The 21,416-nt window shown below is 40.9% G+C and overlaps 1 protein-coding gene and 1 pseudogene across 1 annotated transcript; both read right to left on the bottom strand.

The window, feature by feature from the left end:
* Window positions 1-17: 17 nt before the first annotated feature.
* On the bottom strand, window positions 18-2,482 carry LOC148888195 (uncharacterized; annotated as a pseudogene).
* A 1,852-nt stretch (window positions 2,483-4,334) lies between these two features.
* Window positions 4,335-17,913, bottom strand: gmps (guanosine monophosphate synthase). The gene is made up of 16 exons (XM_089014325.1): window positions 17,836-17,913; window positions 16,079-16,245; window positions 15,217-15,331; window positions 13,512-13,609; window positions 13,151-13,254; window positions 9,877-10,070; window positions 9,527-9,692; window positions 9,236-9,387; window positions 8,932-9,105; window positions 8,613-8,718; window positions 8,356-8,471; window positions 8,089-8,214; window positions 7,546-7,661; window positions 7,309-7,439; window positions 6,184-6,356; window positions 4,335-5,882 (listed from the first exon to the last, which is right to left on the bottom strand). The coding sequence occupies exons 1-16, from the start codon at window positions 17,860-17,862 to the stop codon at window positions 5,781-5,783; spliced, it is 2,067 nt and encodes a 688-aa protein (XP_088870451.1). The 5' UTR covers window positions 17,863-17,913; the 3' UTR covers window positions 4,335-5,780.
* Between the last annotated feature and the right edge of the window lie 3,503 nt (window positions 17,914-21,416).

Genomic DNA, 21,416 nt, shown 5'->3' with positions numbered 1-21,416 from the left:
AGGTGTTTCCTGGGTCCTCATGGGAGAGGTGACGGTGATAGCAGGAGAGCCGATTCGACTGCTAGACACGTAAAATGATTCAATATAATAAATTACTTACTGCAATTAGTTTTCATGTTGGCTTTTTGTGAAGCAGTTTTGTGCTAATTTTGTCCAGGAGCTCTTTGCACTGGGGGATAAAAAAATGACAGTACTGTATGTGATTGCTTTGTGGCTATTTTATACATGCAAAGAAAAAAAACACAGAATAATCAAAATATTTGTTGTCATCACTCAAACAGGGAGGGACAAAAGCATTAGTCGACACTCAAGTGTGCCACATAGAAAGCTGCATGTCATCATATTTCGCCAGAAATGGTAATTTAGTCGCTACACAACATCAGAATCAAGATACTGTGCCAAAATCAACCAGGGTCCCTCGAGTTTAATGGCGTGTTGTGGTGCCTGATACAACTTGTCTGCTCTTGTTGCTCGGTCAGCAGGGGAAAAGCCACACCTGTTTGGCACCCCCACCCTTCCCCACCGAACACACACACTCACATTCACACGCGCACACACATACACATTTACACGCATGCACATAGACACACAGACAAAAACACTTCCCTTGGATCACGCAGACCTCAATTTATTGACAATATTTGAACCATTTTTTTATTATTAATTCATGACTAGTGATGAATGAGCGTGGAACAACATCTTGGAAGACGATGGTTCAAGAGGATTCTGAGCTATGGTTTGTCTATGTTCTGACCTGAGACCAATTTCCTCTTTTTTTATTGTTTGGCAACATTCTATGCCAGGGGTCGGGAACCTATGGCTCTCGAGCCATATATGGCTGTTTTGATGATTGCATCTGGCTTGCAGATAAGACTAAATATTCTCACTTTTTTGCTGGTCATTTTATATACACACACGCACATATATACGCGCACATATACACACACACATATAGACGCGCACATATACAAACACACACATATACACGCGCACATATACGCACTTGGATCCCTCTCATTTACACACATATATTCCGTCTTGCTGCGACTGATCTTCATTCCTCTCTTTTCCAGGGCATATTTCCACATCTCTAGTTTCTCCGCCACCTGCTCCCCGTTCTCGCTACAGATCACAATGTCATCTGCAAACATCATGGTCCAAGGAGATTCTTGTCCAACATCATCTGTCAGCCTGTCCATCACCATAGCAAATAAGAAGGGGCTCAGAGCTGACCCCTGGTGGAGTCCCACCTCCACCTTGAATTCCTCAGTCACACCGACAACACACCTCACAACTGTCTTACAGTCATGATACATGTCTTGCACCGCTCTGACATACTTTTCTGTCACTCCAGACTTCCTCATGCAATACCACATCTCTTCTCTGGGTACCCTGTCGTACGCTATCTCCATATCTACAAAGACACCATGCAATTCCTTCTGACCTTCTCTGTACTTCTCTATCAGCATTCTTAAAGCAAACACTGCATCTGTCGTACTCTTTTTTTTTTTTGGCATGAAGCCATACTGCTGCTCACAAATGTTCACTTCTGCTCTTAGTCTAGCTTCAACTACTCTTTCCCAGTGTTTCAATGTATGGCTCATCAACTTTATTCCTCTGTAATTAGTACAACTCTGCACATCTCCTTTGTTCTTAAAAATGGGCACGAGTACACTTCGTCTCCATTCTTCAGGCATTTGTTCACCATCTAAGATCTTGTTGAATAACCTAGTCAGGAACACCACCGCCACCTCTCCAAGACACTTCCATACCTCGATTGGTAAATCATCAGGCCCGAGTGCCTTTCCCCCCTTCATGCTCTTCAGCGCCCTCCTCACTTCATCCTTGCTAATGTTTGCTACGACTTGGTCCACAACAGTCACGTCTTCTACTCTTTGTTCCTTCTTGTTTTCCTCATTCATCAATTCTTCAAAGTACTCTTTCCATCTTGCCATCACACTACTGGCACCTGTTAATACATTGCCATCTCTATCCTTAATCACCCGAACCAGGCCCTTACCATATTTGTCTCCCTGTCTTGCCAGCCTGAAAAGATCAGTCTCGCTTTCCTTGCTGTCCAGCCGAGCATACAAGTCATCATAGGCCTCTTGTTTGGCCTTTGCCACCTTTACTTCAACCTTGCGCTGCATCTCCTTGTACTACTGTCTAGTCTCGTCCGTCCTCTCATTGTCCCATTTCTTCTTTGCTAACCTCTTTCTCTGTATACACTCCTGCACCTCCCAATTCCACCACCAAGTCTCCTTATCTACCTTTCTCCCACTCGATACACCAAGTACTTTACGACCTGTGTCTCTGATTATTTTCGCTGTAGTTTGCCAGTCATCTGGAAGGACCTCTTGCCCACCAGTGCTTGTTTTACCTCCTCCCTAAATGTCATGCAACACTCTTCCTTTTTCAACGTCCACCATTTTGTCCTCACTTCAGCCTTTGGTTTCTTCATCTTCCTCACTGCCAGCGTCATCCTACACACCACCAACCTATGCTGTCTGGCTACACTCTCACCAACCACTACTTTGCAGTCACTGATTTCCTTTATATGGCGTCGTTGACACAAAATGTAGTCTACCTGTGTACTTCTGCCTCCACTCTTTTAGTCCACACTATGTTCCTGTCTCTTCTGAAAGAAAGTATTCACAGTAGCCATTTGCATTCTCTTAGCAAAGTCAACCACCATCTGTCCTTCAGCGCTCCTCATCTGGAGTCCAAACCTGCCCATCACCTCCTCATCATCGTTGTTTCCTGCGCCAACATGTCCATGGAATTACAACCCTCTCACTTCTCGGGATGTTCTGTATGACTTCATCAAAGTCCAACCAAAATTTCTCCTTCTCCGCCTGCTCACATCCTACTTTTGGGCCATACCCACAAACAACATTGAACATCACGCCTTCAATTTCTAGTCAGACTCATCATTCTATCTGATACTCTTTTTACTTCTAAGACATTCCTAACAAACTCCTCTTTTAAGATAACCCCAACTCCATTTCTCTCTGTCTTCACCATGATAGAACAACTTAAACCCTGACCCTAAGCTTCTAGCCTTGCTCCCTTTCCACCTGGTCTCCTGGACACACAGTATGTCTACCTTCCTTCTCTGCATCATGTCAACCAGCTCTCTACATTTACCTGTCATTGTTCCTGCATTCAAAGTTCCTACTCTTAGTTCTATACTCTTGGCGTTCCATTTCTCTCTTTTCCTCTGGGAACACCTCCCTCATCTCCTTCTTCAACCAACAGTAGTCCATTTTCCACTGGCACCCTGAAGGTCAACAGTACCAATGGCGGCCGTTGTTAACCCGGGCCTCGACCGATCCGGTATTCAGAGATTCAGAGGTTTGATTCGCATATTTGTTTTGGCAGAAATTGTTTACGTCGGATGCCCTTCCTGACACAAACCTCTGTATTTATCCGGGCTTGGGACCGGCACAATAAGACACTGGCTTGTGCCCCCTTGGTGCTAATTATATATATATATATATATATATATATGTTGTGATATCATGAGAGGCTTGCTCTCAGCGGGACGGGACAAGAAGTGCAATGGACGACAGGTTTGGATGCAAAGAAAAAGGTTTTAATCAGGGGTTCCAGGGGGAATTCACAAGCAACAAAGGTTTGAATAGTGTCTCTTCCAATACTTATCAAAATAAAGTCTCTTCTGATGCTTAAATCCAAATAAAGTCTCTTCTGCTACTTAAATCCAAATAAAGTCTCTTCTGAGGTAAAAAATGAAGACGGGGTTCTTTACAAGAGTCTCTAGGCCTCACCCCTCTTGACGTCCTCGTCATGTAGCCTAGCCACCTCAGCTAGGTTCAAATCCAGTATCCAGTCGTGTGGTCCCAACTGGCAATGAGTTCCACGCAGCAATCAACTTCTCCACAGAGCACAGCAATCGAGCTTGTCTTTCCCCAAGCTGCATACTCAGAGGCTCTCTGCCTTAAGAGCCCTGCTTTCCAATCAAGCCCTGATCAGCTGCAGGTGTGTGGCTTTAATTGCTGCCTTACACCAGGTGGGGCCAAGACTCTCTCTGGGTGGAGCCATCTTAGGGGGATGTATTTGCCCTCCAGGACACAGCCTCTCGTGACATCACTATATATATATATAGAGAGAGAGAGAGAGAGAGAGAGAGAGAGAGAGAGAGAGAGAGAGAGAGAGAGAGAGAGAGAGAGAGAGAGAGAGAGAGAGAGAGAGAGAGAGAGAGAGAGAGAGAGAGAGAGAGAGAGAGAGAGAGAGAGAGAGAGAGAGAGAGAGAGAGAGAGAGAGAGAGAGAGAGAGAGAGAGAGAGAGAGAGAGAGAGAGAGAGAGGGCCGATACGAGGTTTCGACACGGAGATCTTTATTAAAGCTCAGTTTTGGTATAAATTTCATTATTGTTGAAACTGACTGCATGCGGTGGCTTGAATTGAGGCACATTACTAAAAAAGAACAAGCAAGATGACATAAAAATATAATCCTTAAAACATACAATTGCATAACTTAATCAGGTGGATATTGCGATTTAATCCAACAATATTGTGTTTACAGTAACATGTCAAGACACATCCCCCAAGCCCTCCCTAAATAGGTGCATATGACAAAATATATATATATACACAGTACATAGATTAAAAGGCCAATGAGAGATTAGAGGGGGAAATGGCAAATCATTCGCTTTAGGATAACATTGCCATTTAAAGTAGAGGCACAAAAAAACTCTTGTTCGTCAAACCTTAGCCATGTATGATATACATGGCAAGATTTAAGTCCTGGTGTCAATCGAAAAAGACTTCAAGTTTAAGATGGAGCAGGAAACACACAACACGGTGAAGCATTTAATATGGCCACACCTCCCAATTACTGGGTTTTGAAGGCTTTACATAAAAAAATAAAAGGAACACACGTGCAAAGACACTCTTGTCTGACACAAGAGCAGCAACAAGACACCCACAATTTACAACCGATGATGTATTAGTTCTGGAATTATGTATTTTCAAAAAAAGTATAATTATATATCACATGATAATGAGGTGTTATATTTTAGTAATATGAGGGTCCAGAACAAGTCACATTACAGAAAAACAAAACAAAAAAACAGGCACATTAAAAGTTACCCACGAATTTGGCTTCCTGAACGTTTCCCCGACAAGACGTGATCATCTGGATAAGAATTGTCCGTGGTGACCACACGGAGGCGCCAATGTCAACAGCATCGGCTTTTGGCAAAAATGATCGCTTACAAAATGGTCAAAGGATCGCAGACAAAGCAGTGTCTATTCAGCTCCGATTCAGACAGGCCCCCGTACTCACAGGAAAGTATATAGGGAGAAGGTGAAAATAGGTGGAAGAACATATTCGGATCCATTAACGTTACACACAACATGAACCGATTGGGCAACGGTGAGTGGATGACCACTCTTTCTGTACCTCATGTCATCTGATTTCAAACCGCATTGCACCGCAAACCCACAGCCAAAATTGTTCACAGTATTTTGTCACTCCATTGTGATGCTTTACTGACAACAGAGGGTAACCGCTACCTTTATAAACCATTTTTTGAATGTGGAGGAGGGAAAAAAAACACATAGAATGGATGGCCACCGCCAAAATAATTAAGACAAGGAGATAAGGGGTGGCGATCGAAGTCTGGTCTATCATCCATGGGAATGTTGATGGTGCATGAAGGTTTAGGATGAGTTCACCAGCTGTCTCTGATAACTTGTACACTGCACGCATGTGTGTGTTTATATGTCTCCTCCCACTGAGATATATATATATATATATTTATTCCCACTCTGTGGTGCCAGGTGGCTTGGAGGTCAAGTCATACATGACTCTGGAGATGCCTGGGATCTTTCTGATCTCATTGACCATCTTGAGGACCACCTGTGGGGGGGAAACAGATGCTGATGTGATACCCGATATGCATTATAAATAGCCTGCAACAATAACATCATGGTTAAAAATAAATAAATAAAACAACGCTGAATAGTGTCCTCAATCGGAAATCCCAATCGTAGTTGTCATTCCCACAGATCCAAGACAACACAGTATTATGCCTGTGAGGATTATTGAATGCTGTTTGTAGGTGTCACTGATCCATGCGCAATATAAAACATCAATCTCGAAACAATGACAATTTACTAGTAATTTCTGTCTCCTTTTGAAACCCTGAACCTTGCCGTACCTCCTCTGGGATTTGGTTCCCCGGTGTGGCAGGGATGCCAGTCATGAAGTCGCTGGTGATAAACGTACGGACCACGACAGAACGTCTGCAAGATGGCTGCTTTTGCAGTGGATCGCGATCAAAGTGCAAAGGCGCAAGGATGACTGGCATCTGGCTGATCTTTCCAGAGTATCCTGATAGGAGTAAAGGTTTTACAGTTAAAAAAAATCAGTCTGCACTGAGCGTGTCAAAATGAGATGTGAGTTATATGCTGCTGTTGAAGATGATGGGAACTCGGATTATTCCAGTTCGCAACTACAAATATTTAAAGTGAACATAAACGTAATGGCGAATTCTGAAAAATTGTTCGTTGTTCTGGTTCACAAGAATACATTTTGACCTTCAGCAAATCTTAAAAAAATCAATTTAAATATTGGGAGGAAAAAAGCAATACTGTATACATCTACAGTATATCAATCAATATTAAATACTTATATCATGATATACTTTTATTCATATCACCCAGACCAATGTTACATTTATACATGACACGGGTTCAAGTTATTGTTTACTTGCGTAGCTGTGAGAGATTCCCCTTGTGAATGCAAATATGCAGCAGATCAAGCTATGTGACTCGTCAAAGGCAAACTTGTGCGGCATTCTTCAAGTAGCTACTGTACATGTAATAATAATAATACATTTCATTGATAAGCGCCTTTCAAAACTTTAAAAGTCCCTTTACAGTCACAGGTTTAGTTTGTCTGTGGGTGAGCAGCGGCAGCCGCACGCACCAACGTTCACTCAACCCGAAAGTGATTCAGAAAGAAAGCTAGCCCGCTAGCTAATTGATAGCTAATAGCTAGCCAGCTAGATAGCAAATAGAGAGCTAGCTAGAAAGCTAGCCAGCTAGATAGCAAATAGAGAGCTTACATTTATATAATTATATTATTGTTAATAATATACGCCATGATGTACATATATTTTCAAAAGAATCTTGAAGGGCTGGGGGATTATGGGGAAAAAATCATGCTGGTTATTTTTGATTCATCTGAAAAATGGTTGGATATTGCAATTATCATTTTGGACATCTTGAATCAGTTTTTTCCCCTCTAGGTCCAAACCTCTATTCAATCCAAAGACACTCACCGGACTCTCTGAGGATAGAATGAGCGACAAAGTCAGCCTGTCTGAGGGTGCCGAGAACGCCTGTGGTCAGGAAAGTGGGAGTAATGTCTACTGGTGGTTCCTTCACATGCGACCCAAATACATAGACAACTCTGAAAGGGGGGAGGGATTAATTAAAACCATGGTGGAGGTAAGACTGTGTCACTTGTAGCAGAATGCTATAAAAACATACAAACTTATTCAGTCGCTCAGTGTTACCTATTAATGCTATGGCACATGCGAGGGATGAGTCTGGCCAGGAACATCAGAGATTCCCAATGAGGCGATTCTTTGCTTGTGATGCCACACACATAACTGTACGAGCGGCAATCTCCCTGTATGAGAACATCTTTTATTTAGTGAGCAAACAAAAAAAGCTAAAACATTCACCGAAACAAAATAACCCCCGAGGCACGTGTACAAGGAAAGAGGGTAGTTTAGTTGAACTTTTCAATGTTTGTCTACTGCCTTCACCACAGTTATAAGTGAAAACGAAAATAAAAAGTGGAGTGAGAAAACATGAAATAAAAAAGGAAAATGAGCCCCCAAAAAATGGCACCGTCGGTAATGGTTCATTCAACAATGCTAAAAAGGCACTTTTGCGGACAGGAAAATACATTTTTTTACCACATTTTCAATACTTTAGCACAATTTCTACTTATTTGGATATATAAAAGTGAACTCCACCCCTCCAAGTCTTCCACATGAAGGAGGGGACCAAGTACAAAACCATCAGAGGAACTCAAATGACAAAGCCATCACCTGGACGCCGACGGTTTTGATGGGCAGCAGGAAGGCATTAAGTGAATGAAGGCTGGTGATCTGCATGAGCTTCTCTTCCTCCTCATCTGATATGCACGACTTGACTCTCTGCAGCAAGGCATGTGGCTGGAGATGAGAGACAACTATCGTTTCTTTACCGTTTAGACTGGAGCATGCCGTGTTGATTTATAAAGTGGGAAATATTTCATGGTCTTGCCGTTGCTGTTTGGTTAGAGTCGGGCAAATGGCTTGGACCAAAACACTAACCTTTTTGACACTGGCAGAAAAGTCTGTGACGATTTTGAGGATGTTGTTGGTTTCAGCGAAGTCTTTACAGATGTACGGCTCCTCTGCACAAATAACTCTGATGGACAGGCCAGGACCTACGTGAAGGGAGGAGAATGAGACCATTTTATGACTCATTTGTTCATGCGAATGTCTTGGTCAAATCAAACGTGTGCGTGTGCCTGTGTGTGTGTGTGTGTGTTGTGTGTGTGTGTGTGTGTGTGTGTGTGTGTACTTGCCAGGGAAAGGGTGTCGCGAGACGATCTCCTCCGGCAGGCCTAATTCTCTCCCGAGCGCTCGAACCTCATCTTTATGGAAATCTTTCAACGGTTCGATCACTTTTCCCTGGAGCATCACAAATCAGTACAAATCAGCATTTTAACAAAAACAAACACGCTTAGAGTTGCAGGATCCACAGAAAGCTGGTTATGAATTGACAAAATCTCCATTTTAATGACTCTTGCATCACATTCTCCCTCATAAATAACGATAGATCTTCAATGTATGCAGTCTTTTTTTAATTAATATACAATAAACAAATTTCTGCCTCTGTAGTACCTCATCTCTGAGTTTGCGGATGAGCTCGGTATCATTGTGGTGTGTTTTTATGACCTCTGCCTTGCCACTGGCAAGATGGGACGCGCTTTCAATTAGATCGGGTCTCAGGGTCCCCTGAGCTAAGAGAACCTCATCTGGTTTCAGATCCATCTCTCCGATTACCTCGTTTGCCACCTGGAAAAACCACACGATCCGCAAAGTGTCAACCAAAAAGCAAAATAAGCCAAAAACAAAGTCAGCATACACATGATTGAAAACATGAAGATGAAAGTGAATGTCAAAGAGATTAGTTTGGTGAGCCAACCTTGACAAAAGTATCCCCAATTATTTTCCTTTTTTCTTCAGGGTTGGTGGTCATATTCAAGGTCTTACTGATCCGTTTCCGAGGAGTCCTATCCTCCTCCGAGATGGGAAGTGTTGTTGTCCCATTGTAGAACGTGTGCGAGGCATTCACCACTGTGAAAGATGGAAAGATTGTGAAACATTGTGAAAGATGGAAAAACCCCAAAATAGGATTCGATTATACAAACACCACATGGCATTTGACATATGAGACTAAATAACAACCATATTTCTTCATTCACAGCGCACCCACCTTTAAGTTTGATGCCTAATTTGGTGAGGGCTTCCTCTACGCTCTGGCTCTCTCTCTTCCGCATGAAACCATTGTCAATGTGAACCGCAATCACTTGGTCCTGGTTCAAAGCTTTGTTGAGCAGGGCCGTGCATACAGTCGAGTCAACACCACCGCTCAACAGCACCTGCGGAAATCATTGTAGACCGGGTCAGGACGGTGAATAAGTCACTCCGACATCACATACGCAACGAAAAAAGAAGTGAAGCCAGAAAAGCACTTTGCTTCACCGTGTGAATTTGGACAAAATAGCAAAATAATAAATACATGTATGAATAATGCCCCAATGTGGCATCAGAATCAGCACTGACCAACACTTTGGACTTGCCAACTTTTTCTATGATGTCATTGATGCAGCTCTGCTGTCGGTTCTGGACAGTAAAATTACTCATGCATCCTGCAATCTCAAAGAGGAAGTTGCGAAGCATGTCCATGCCACGCTCTGTCAAGTCGACCTCTGGGTGAAACTGAGTTCCGTAGAGCTTCTTCTGCTCATTGGCAATACCTGGTACAGCAAACAGATGCAGAGTTTGAGCAAAATTCATTATCAAAGTTGTGAAGTATGTATTTAACCCTTTACAGACGATTGGGTCATATTTGGTACACTAAAGATAAGTGCTTATAGATCGAAAAAATTAAAGGTCGATTGGAACTGATGCAGCACAAGTTACATGTCCCTTTAACACAGGTTATGTGCAGCTTTGCCTTTAAGAGCGTCAGTGACATCATCTCCTTCTTGCGCAACACCACGTGCGCTCCTCCATCTTCAAAGCTCCTTCTACTTCTCGTCACGGATCAAATATCACGTAAGTATATGTTGTGACGATTTTATGAGCTATTCAGAAGAGGTTTACCTTGATACTGAAATGCATAAACTAACGCTAACTTGTTTATTTACCAAGAAATATTAAAAATAGGTAGTGTCCCGAATGTAGAACATTCGGCGTGCTAACGCTATTTTCATGATGATATTGTTGATCCTGACTGGGTACCCGATGCGAATAATTGTAAGTGAATGGTGCGTTTTACACTAATAGCTGTACCTCATAACTTTGCATTCTCAATATAATTGTTGAAACGGAGGTCCATATGTTTTTTTTGTTAGATCCTAAACAGAAATTAGAAAACTTAAAACATTTTCATCATAATGTCTGGTACAATAATTGTAAGTGAATGGTGCGTTTTACACTAATAGCTGTACCTCATAACTTTGCATTCTCAATATAATTGTTGAAACGGAGGTCCATATGTTTTTTTTTGTTAGATCCTAAACAGAAATTAGAAAACTTAAAACATTTTCATCATAATGTCTGGTACAAATTTAACACTTCCTATTTCCAAAAGACCGTGTAACATGGTAGGAGCAGGTGCAACGCTTAGAACACATGTGTCAAAGTCAAGGCCCGCGGGCCAAATCCGGCCCGCCACATCATTTTTTTCGGCCCGCGAAAGCAAATCAAACTTGATAAATTCCATGATGATTGCTAAAATCTGAGCCAAAATTTCATATTTTTGGATGTCAACCACAATAAAAGTCATTATTCTTGACTTCAGATTTGAAAATGAGTTATTCTTTAATTTGCTGTGTGCTCTATATGTAATGTAAAGGGATTTAAACATTCTAATGGGTTCCTCAAATTCATAACGGCCCTCGAGAGGAAACCATAACTACAATGTGGCCCGCGGCAAAAAAATGACTTTGACACCCCTGACTTAGAAGTTTCTGTGAAAAAAAATACAGGAAAAGCTAAAAGTCTATATTTTATTTGGGGCAAATCAAAGACAGCAAAATTACTTCTGAAGGCCTTGAGGACATTAGATTGGCATGTCAAGTAAAATCATATGAGAGAAAGAATTTGTAATCAGAAAATGTAGAAATGATTGTTTTGAAGAACGTAATAGGTTGCATTTCCACTTGTGTTATGTAAGGTTTTGTTGCCACCTAGTGGACAAAATAGTCCCCACTACTGTATGTGCATTTCACATTCTCAAATACAGTACTTTGACTTGAAGATAAAGCATCTGAAAGGACTGAAATTCTGTTTGTGATGTAATGTAAGGAAAGATATGCCCATTTCACGGTAAGATCAGAGCATTGAGATCAAATGGTTAGTTTGGTATAGTTTTTGCTTTTTTGAATGTTGCTGTGCCAATTTTTCTAAAATACCCATGTACTGTATATCTTTCCAGATCCTGATGAGAATGAAATAGATGACCATGTTGATGAAGACATTTTGGCATCGGACAGTCGTGACTGTTGCATTGATGAACTTGTATCACAATTCAAATATTTTCAAGGGATTTTCGATGAAAAAAATGATGGATATTATTGTTGAACAGTTGAAATTCTATGCAATGCTAAATGACATCAATAAGCCCCTGTGTCTCGCCAAAGAAGAACTTGAGAAGTGGCTGGGATTGATATATTGTTTCTCAATCTCGGATGCATTGGGCTTGAAAGCTATCTCCACTAACTGATTATGCTGCAGAATGTACTGTAGTCAAGGGATCGCTTTGAAATTATAAAAAGGAACTTGCATACAGCAGACAACACAAAACAAGGAACTCGGGGAAGCCCAAATGATGATCCCTTGCACAAAGTAAGGCCAATGATAAAAGTTTCAAGAATTACCCAAGTCACAGCGTTTGTCAATTGATGAACAAATTGTACTCTATGAAGGTAGATTTACACTCAAGCAGTATCTACCAAATAAACCAATGAACTGGGGTTTCAAGTTGTTTGTGCTGGCAGGTTATGATGGCTACATGTATGCATTCCACATACAGGAACGTTAGATCCAGTCAGTGACTCCAAGGTTCGCGATCCGAGAGTGACCTAAAATGTTGTGCTCCATTTGGCTCAAAACATCCAACCGGGAAACAATCATCGATTGTATTTTGATAATTGGTTTACATGTATCCCCTTACTCCAACATTTGGCAACAAGAAAAATCTGGTGTTGTGGCACAGTGAGGCTCAACCGATTGTTCAGCTGAACCACAGCTAAAAGACATTGAGGTTATTTTCCCGCCGATGATACAGTATTCGGTTTGACAACATAGCTCATGTTCCATATGTTGCAAAGAACTGCAACAGGTGCAAGCATGGCACATGCTCGGTGAAAGCTAATATTTACAGCAAAAAATGCAATGTAAATCTTTGTTTGAATCATCACAAGAACTGCTTTGCATTATTCCATGGTTATTAGCTAGTTTTCTTTATCTGTAAAGGAAATATGTATTTTTATGTAAACATTTTATGTGAATTATGTATGTATTTTATGTAAATATTTTATGTATTTTATTATTTTAATAAAAAGATGTCATATGGGTAAAAGTCTAGTCTTTGAAGTTGCACTTGACATATGTTCCAAAAAAGGCACCCACTCAATATAGGTCTTTCATGGCGATTGTGCCAAATTAGGCACAAATTTTCTTAGGCTCAAATTTTCTACATTATTGAAAAATAATAAAAAAAGGAAGCTACTAATATGTTATTATATCCATCAGTGACCATAAAAACTGAACAGAAGAAAAAAACATTCTAAGTAGAAAATAATTCAGGCAGTAAAGGGTTAACACTCACCGGCAATGATGTTTCCTGATTGGGCCACAACTTTAAACCCATCAGCCACTTTATCCACACTGTCTCCATGGGTCAGTAGAACCACCTCCTCCTTCTGAAGGCCTCTGGTTAGAAAAAGATAAATAGGTATAGACTGTCAACTTTTTAAGGAAAACTGTCAGTGTCAGACAGTGCAGTAATTAAATGTTTATTCCCCCATCTATACTAGGGTAATTAATTTTGTCACGTTAAATTAAAAGGTGAAGAATGCCAACGTGGCGCTTAAATCTTCCCGACAGAAAATATTTGGACACCTCCTGCACTATACATTCACCGACTGGGTTGTAAAAGATGAGACAAAAAGAAAAAGTGTAAGGACTACCTAAAGAGTGAGCAGGTGTTGTCCACGCCAATACTGAACACTCCATCTTCTCTGACACACTTTTTGTGAACTGTGCCACCGAAAACTTTGTTCATCATCTAGGAATGAAACAGAGGAAAATGTTTTAAAACATTTCATTTTAGTTTGTTGCGTCAATATAACACAGTAGTCTCAATGTGCCCATGAAGCAAGATGAAATAAATTGTATGCGCTGTGGTACGCATACTAGTGGTATGAAGGTTCCCCATAGTGCACAGGTGTCAAAGTCAAGGCCCGCGGGCCAAATCACCCGCCCGCCACATCATTTTTTTTCGGCCCGTGAAAGCAAATCAAACTAGTTAAATTCCATGATTGCTAAAATCTGAGCCAAAATTTCATATTTTTGGATGTCAACCACAATAAGTCATTATTCTTGACTACAGATTTGAAAATGAGTTATTCTTTAATTTGCTGTGTGCTCTATATGTAATATTTGAAGGGATTTACACATTCTAATGGGTTCCCCAAATTCATAACGGCCCTCCATACCAAACCATAACTACAATGTGGCCCGCGGCAAAAAATGACTTTGACACCCCTGCCATAGTGGTAAGTGAAATAATCACCACCAGTTCAGTTGTAATTAACTTCAAGTTCAATACATTTACACTTGGACTTCAAGAAATGGTCGATGCAGTATATGTATTCACATATACACTTAAAAGAAATAGGTTTTTTTCCATATATTTTCTAAATTTCAGCACAGCACTAAAGTTTAAAGGACAACCAACATCACTTTTTTGTTTCCTAACTGACATCAGAAAAACTTTTATAGCATCTAAAATACCCAAAACACGCAGGGTGATATTTTTAGTCAAATGCAAAACACCAATAAAAATGACTTAAAGTGTCCAAAATCTGCTAAAAATTGAGCTGCGAATTATGAATTTTCAGAAAGTCCCGCCCCCAGTTTGTGACGTCACACCAAGACGTCTTGCCTTGCTCGAGACAAAACAATGGCTTCAGATGCGGAGAAGATGCTTTCTTGTTACACATCCAGTTATGAATATGATTCAAATAGTTCTGAAGAGGAAAGTACCAATGTTTGCAATCGATTAAAGAAGGTCTTCGGGGTCATTTTGAGTGATCAAGACTGACGTGTAGTGTCACAGAAAATGGAGAAGATGGTGGCAGAGCTCCCTTGGAAATAGTTTTATTCTTCACCTTGGAATTTTTGTCAACGAATATCAAAGAGTTGTCTCGGTGTAACATACAACGATTCACCATTGCGTTATTTATGTGTTTTCCTTCTAATTTCGCCATCAACACGGATCAACACGAAGTTTTCAGACCAAACAAAGTACCGCAAAATGCATTCAGGCGATGCAAGGCATGTCCTTCCTCGGTGAGGGGTGTTCCTTCAGTGACGTAGGGTGAGGACTTGTCACCAACTCAAAAACAAGACTTCCGGAATGTTCAGCACAAGTCTTAAAACGCAAATTATAGCTACATGTGGTGGAATCTTTGTAAAATAGGCTCAGTAGAAGTCATTTGAAGCAATTTTACAAATTATGGACACAACTTGTCCGGAGACGTCGGTTATCCTTTAAAGTGCTGAATGTTGGCCATGATGGTGATATTTGGTGTATACATCTTTATACACCCTGGTCCTATTGGAAGAAGGATCAGAAATCTTGTAAAAGTCTCAAAAAAGAACAGCATGTACCTGCATTCCGTAGCAAATCCCCAGGACAGGCTTTCCAATGGTGAATATAGCAGGGTCAAACCATGGTGCATCCTCTGCATACACAGAAGCAGGGCCCCCTGAAATGATGATTGCCCTAGAAAAAAATATGAACATTAGAACGCAAAAGACTGGCAGCGCAATAGAATTACAGGGAAAAAGCCCTTTATTGTATTTTTTAAATATATACAGTAAAGTCTCGTTATATCGATATTCAAGGGAGTCCGAAAAAATATCGATATAACCGGGACTATCGATATATCCGACCCTGTTTGCATGTAATTTTCTTCGTGCGTGCATAGAAATAGTATCGATATAACCGGGACTATCGATATATCCGATATCGATATAACGAGACTTTACTGTATTCCAAAAGATCTACATGTATTTCAAAAACCCACCACATCTAAGTGTGTAAGTGTATACTGCATACATGTCAACCTTGGCTAATAGCTGCTCTTATAAATGATTACAACTCCCCGGATAAAAGTTGGAGTATGCTGTACATTATTTGAAATGATAAAATAATGCTAACAAGCGGAAATGCAGGCAGCTCACCGCACTTTATGCCTTCATCAATCCAACCGTACGCAGCGATAAAAAAAAAAATACAATTGAGGATTACTTTTGCCGGTTTGCCATGACAATAGTAGTATAATTTGTAATATCGGTTCACATTTTTCCGTAGAAAAGTTGTAGTACGCCCTACATTATTTGAAATGTTAAAAAAAAACTTATAAAATACGGGGAAAACGTATAAGTTGACAGGGATGATACTGTAAATACAGAGACAGGTAGATTCAATCCTTTCTGGAAAATTAAGCGGAATGCTTTATCTATTCACCTGTAACCTTGTTCCCGAATAGCAAAGGCGGGCGTCTCTAATGGGAGGATTTCTGAGCGCACACACAGCTCCCGCACACGTCGGTCAATGACCTTGCCATACTGGGCCCCAGCATCCAGGATCGCCACGGCTCCCTCATGTGACCCATTCTGCTCCACGATGGCAATCTGCAGCCAAGAGTCACAGTCTAAGTCACATTTGTCATTATTGCGAAGTAACTTCTTGACTCAATCGAGATTCAATTTTACTTTCTACTCTCACCCGAGTTATGTAACTGACCGTAGCTTGTCCTTATCAATGGCATGTGACTGACTAGGTCTCAATAAATGAGCTGAAGGCATTCGGCTTATTAGGAGAATCACATGCAACTCATATGAGTGAGAGAATGTCACAAATTTATGTTTCAACTTTGCTAATTATGTATTAATTTACAGTGGATAATGGGTCAAGTAATTCAGTCAAGATAGTAAAAAATCTTTGATCGTAATGTCTGTGCTTTATTGCCACCTTTGTATCATTACAAAGGTAGCAAAAATTGCCCATGATAAGACTGCATTTAGTGTAATTATTTTTCATTTGCATGCAGTTTAGTCTCTAAGAATCACTTCCAAGTACAAAAACAATGTTAACTACAAATGAGCATTAGTCCTCACAAATTAAACAACTACCTGTAAACCGTGCATCAGTCCTAATATTTAGTCAAAATGGTGGCCATTTTTTAAAGCTGGACACAAATGTCAACCCTATGGCGACCCTATGATTTTGTATAAACGGTGTGTCCGGAGAGGCCCCACTTCTAATATGGGTCTCCAGCCGGCAATGTTTGGGAAACACGGCTACCTACCGATTAGATGCAAAGAACGATTACCAGGATCCATAAAAATACGCATTATTGGCTGTATAAATAACATACCAACCAACAATTGGACTATGAAAAATGACATGAACGATAACAGTCAAGTAACATGAACCCACGTGGTTTATACTACACTCGGTTCGCTCACATCAGTGAAGTGCCCCTCCAAACACCATCGTCAATGACGTTCCGGGGTGTCTCACATTGACAGCGACACTCAAATTAATAATCATATTATTATTAAAGAAAGGAAGAAATGTTTACATTACCAAGCCCGCAAAAAAAATGTTATAAAACTATTAAGACCAGACATGATCATCGCTCCAAGTTTGTGACACTGAGTGCTCGAAAGAACAAAATTAGCAAGCCAAACGTTTAGTGTCACTCCAAACTATCAAAGATGAGAAGCAATGCCTTTTCATGAGATACCGATGGCATAAGTTCAATTTTCTCAATTAAGCTGATCACGCCAATAAACTGTACCAGTGTCGCATCCTAGTGGACGGTCAAAATAAAATAAACAAGAATGAGCATTTAGCATGTTAGCACGTACTGGAAGAAGCTCGGCTAAATTAGCGGAGCTATGCTAAACCCACGCGGTGACTTAAAATGGTGAGGGTGCAGCGTTATAGCGAACTAAGCGTTATTAGTAGTCAACGTTATCAAAGATCCACGAGTTTGATAGACGACCCTTGACTTTAGCAACATGTTCACGTAATGCGGCAACAGGCATCGGGCGACGTACACAACCCTAATGTTAACAAACACGGTCTCCCAACTTTCCACACAAATCAATAAAGGCCATATGTGAAACCACAACACAGGAGCGACTAATGTCATATCAACAGCGGCGGCTGCTGCTGCTGCTGCTGCTTTTCCTGCTGCTACCGGCTCCACCGACCTTGCTGTCTCCGTTGCACATAGCCATGGAGGGGACTGTTGTGTGGCGGAATGAGCGCTCCGCTTTTCGCCTCGCTGTTCTCTGTGAGTGGGAGAGAGGGAGGGAGAGAGGGAGGGCGAGAGACAGACTTGAGGCACTGTGAGAGGGGGGGCGGTGTTGGATAGCCCTAAACTGACTAATTGACTGGGCCTGATTTGGGAATTTCACAAAGATGTACATTTGAACATATGAATAAAGGTATTCTGATTCTGATATGAGTAACATTCAGTTGTATAACGAGTAAGAAAACCCGTTTTATTTATTGATAACACCAAACCACAGAAGTGTCACATTTGTGGACTAAATACATCAACAATCTGCCTATTCTGTTTCCCAAAAATACAATAATTTTTTATTAAAGATACTGTATTTATATATTCTAAAAATAAACAATGGGGTAACAAATTAGGTTTGTTTTTCTTATTTCACCAATTATTTTGATATATGTTTTCCAAAAATGCAATCTTGACACAATAGAATGGTAAATAACAGTAGGCATAAGAAAACACTAAGCGGTACAAAATATAGCACCGACTAAGTAAAAGGCAGCACTGACAAAGACATATAGTCAAGGCTGCTCTCATCTGATCTTCAAATATGCCTGTGACTTGTCACATGCTATCCGTGGCGATAAGCAGCATCACATGCACTCATAGCAACTGCAAGGCAGAGCATGATGGCACTCATTAACCTTCGATTTGAAAAGTGTGATGGCTGTATTGTGTGCTTTGCAAAGAGGCCGTTTGAACATGGAGATACACTTGTTGTGATTTTATACCGGACAGAGACTCAGAAAATGAATATAAGCATATACTACTGTTTATGTATATACTATAAGCATGAGTATAAATATGGGTGGCCTGGTAGTCGAGTGGTTAGCACACCGGCTTTACAGTGCGGAGGTTGCCGGTTCGCGTCCCGGTCCGGCCTCCCTGTGTGGAGTTTGCATGTTCTCCCCAGGCCGGCGTGGGTTTTCTCCGGGTCTTCCGCTTTCCAAAAACATGCATGGCAGGCAGATTGATCACTCCAAGTTGTCCCTAGGTGTGAGCGTGAGAGTGACAGTTGTACCCCTTGCGATTGGCTGTCATGAAGTCCAAGATGGCGCCTGAGTAGGCAGCCTCAGCAAGTGCTCTCATGAGCCTTGCTTTTTTTGGTTGTTTTTGTCTTGTTTTGTGTTTTCTTTTGTCACTTTGTGTTGTTGTGCATCGTGTGGAATGCATACAGATTGTTTTTCAGCATTTTTGACCACGACATTCATCAAGGAGGAGACTGTGCTGAGTCATGCTGCCTTTTCGGCAGCATGAATATGCCAGTACTGTTTTTGAGTGGGAGGAATGTCGGAGCCATTCGACTGCCATCGCTGGACACCAAAGGGGCCATTGTGCTTTTTTGCGCCTGTAATGGGCAGCATCTTCACAGCCCCGCTTTGTTTAGCGGAAAGGTCAGTGCTGTTGGACAGTCTGCGGCTAGATGGATGCATGGCTTGGGGAACCCGCGATAACCAAATCCAGCAGACATTTAAACAGCTTCTTCCCCCATGCCATTAACTCTTTGAACTCTTTCAACAGTAGCCAAAATGGAACTGTATAGTGCCACTTAGCAGTTTTTTTTTGACAACGATACTAGTGCAGCGTGTTCTACCGGAAACAAATTCCTTGTGTGTTCTACATACTTGGCAATAAAGATGATTCTGATTCTGATTCTGATTCTGAAGAAGGAAGGAGCGTCAGCGCAGAGCGCCGATGCGTATGTGGAACTGTTGCGGCTTGGAATTGAAGCAGATTTATGTGGAAAAGGAGATGTGAGACAATCTCTTTTCGTCAATGGATGCTACAGCTGCGTGTTTGCTTTCAACATTTAGCTTGTAGTCGACGTGCACTTTCCACCATGATGTCCCTGATCCATCTAGAACTGCTTCATGTCATCACAAAGAGGGTACAGCAAGTCCTGAAGAATGAATGTCTCTCTGTGTCTTTGTTTTGTCATATTGTCTCTATGCTGTCATATTATTTGTTATTTAGTTTTTTTTTGTTCTTTTGACTTCAAGACGGCGCCGCGAGAGTAGCTGCCTTTCCAGCAGCTCATGTTATTTGTTTTTCTACTTTCATTCCTTTCATCACTTTGCTGCTGTGAAATGTAAATTTCTCCACTGTGAGACTAATAAAGGCATATCCAATCCAATCCAACCAATTCAGGGTGTCCCCCGCCTCGTGCCCGAAGACAGCTGAGATAGGCTCCAGCACCCCCCGCGACCCTAATGAGGAATAAGCAGTACGGAAAATGGATGGATGGATGGATGGATGAATATAAATATTGTACAGTATTGTATTGTATACACAGTCACAAATTCCCCTGAAAGTGACTCACATTTTCTTGAGGTCTGCAATATGCTGCTTTTTTTAATGGTCGCACTTTTGTGGTTGTGAAGAGAACATGGGTTTGTGTGGTTTAAAAACATCAAATTCAAAGGTAATTGTTTTTGTATAAAAGGTGGCAACCTCACCTTGGACCCACATTGTATCTCTTTCTTTAGCTATGCTGCAACTGTTTTATTTTTATGAAAGAATAAATGTCGAGGAAGCAGGAGTACTTAAAAAACAATATAGTACAAAACATACGAGAAGGGATACAATCTATGTGGAGTTTTCTTCCCATGCCAACACTTGAACACTCACACTCAGAACTGCTCGGCCCAATCAAAACCCTTGAGGATTCAGCATAGGCTAAGACTGATAGGAGTGATGTTTTTCATCATGAAATTTTGAGTATTGAATCAGTCAAATTGGAAAACTATATTCACCGTTAATTAATATGCTTATCTGATGCAGCCAAGGTGTTGCAACAATTCACTAGTTAAGGGGAAAAGAAACACTGTTATTTAACCCTCATATTATGTTGAGGGGGGAAAAATCATGATTATATTGTGTGTCATTTTTACCCAGATGTAAAATTCCTTACAAAACAGTCAAATAATAGGTGGTGACATCACCAACAACTGTTTCTGATATGTTATAAACATACTTGAAAAGAGAGACAACATATTTTCTATCCCATTAGGATATTTTAGAACTGTTTTGAAGAAAGGAAAAGGAAAATGGAAATCGGTAAAATTGACCCCTTAACATAATATGAGGGTTAATATGAGGCGCTTTATCCTCTCCTCTTTTATGTGGAACTGCGTTGTGTAACAAAGAGGGTACAGAAAATGCTTAAGAATGAATGACTCTCTGTGTCTTTGTGTTGTCATGTTATTGGTTATTATTATTATTATTTTCCCAAGATGGCGGCGCGTGAACACGCAGCGGCTCCCCTCTCCCGGCAAATTGGCGTTTTCATGTTTATTATGTTTGTTAAAGTCATTGACTTGACTTGTTGTTTAGTTTTTTTTTATGTTATTTTGACTTCAAAACGGCGCCGCGACAGTGGCTGCCTTTACAGAAGCTCATGTATTTTGTTTTTCTACTTTCATATCCATAACTTTGCTGCTGTGAAATGTAAATTTCTCCACTGCGAGACTAATAAAGGCAAATCCAATCGAATCC

Source organism: Hippocampus bargibanti, linkage group LG14 (assembly GCF_051943395.1).
Source record: "Hippocampus bargibanti isolate YZ-2025 linkage group LG14, ASM5194339v1, whole genome shotgun sequence".
NCBI classification, from domain to species: domain Eukaryota; kingdom Metazoa; phylum Chordata; class Actinopteri; order Syngnathiformes; family Syngnathidae; genus Hippocampus; species Hippocampus bargibanti.
Note: the sequence above shows the minus strand (reverse complement) of the source record. Positions and strands in the feature narration are given on the sequence as shown.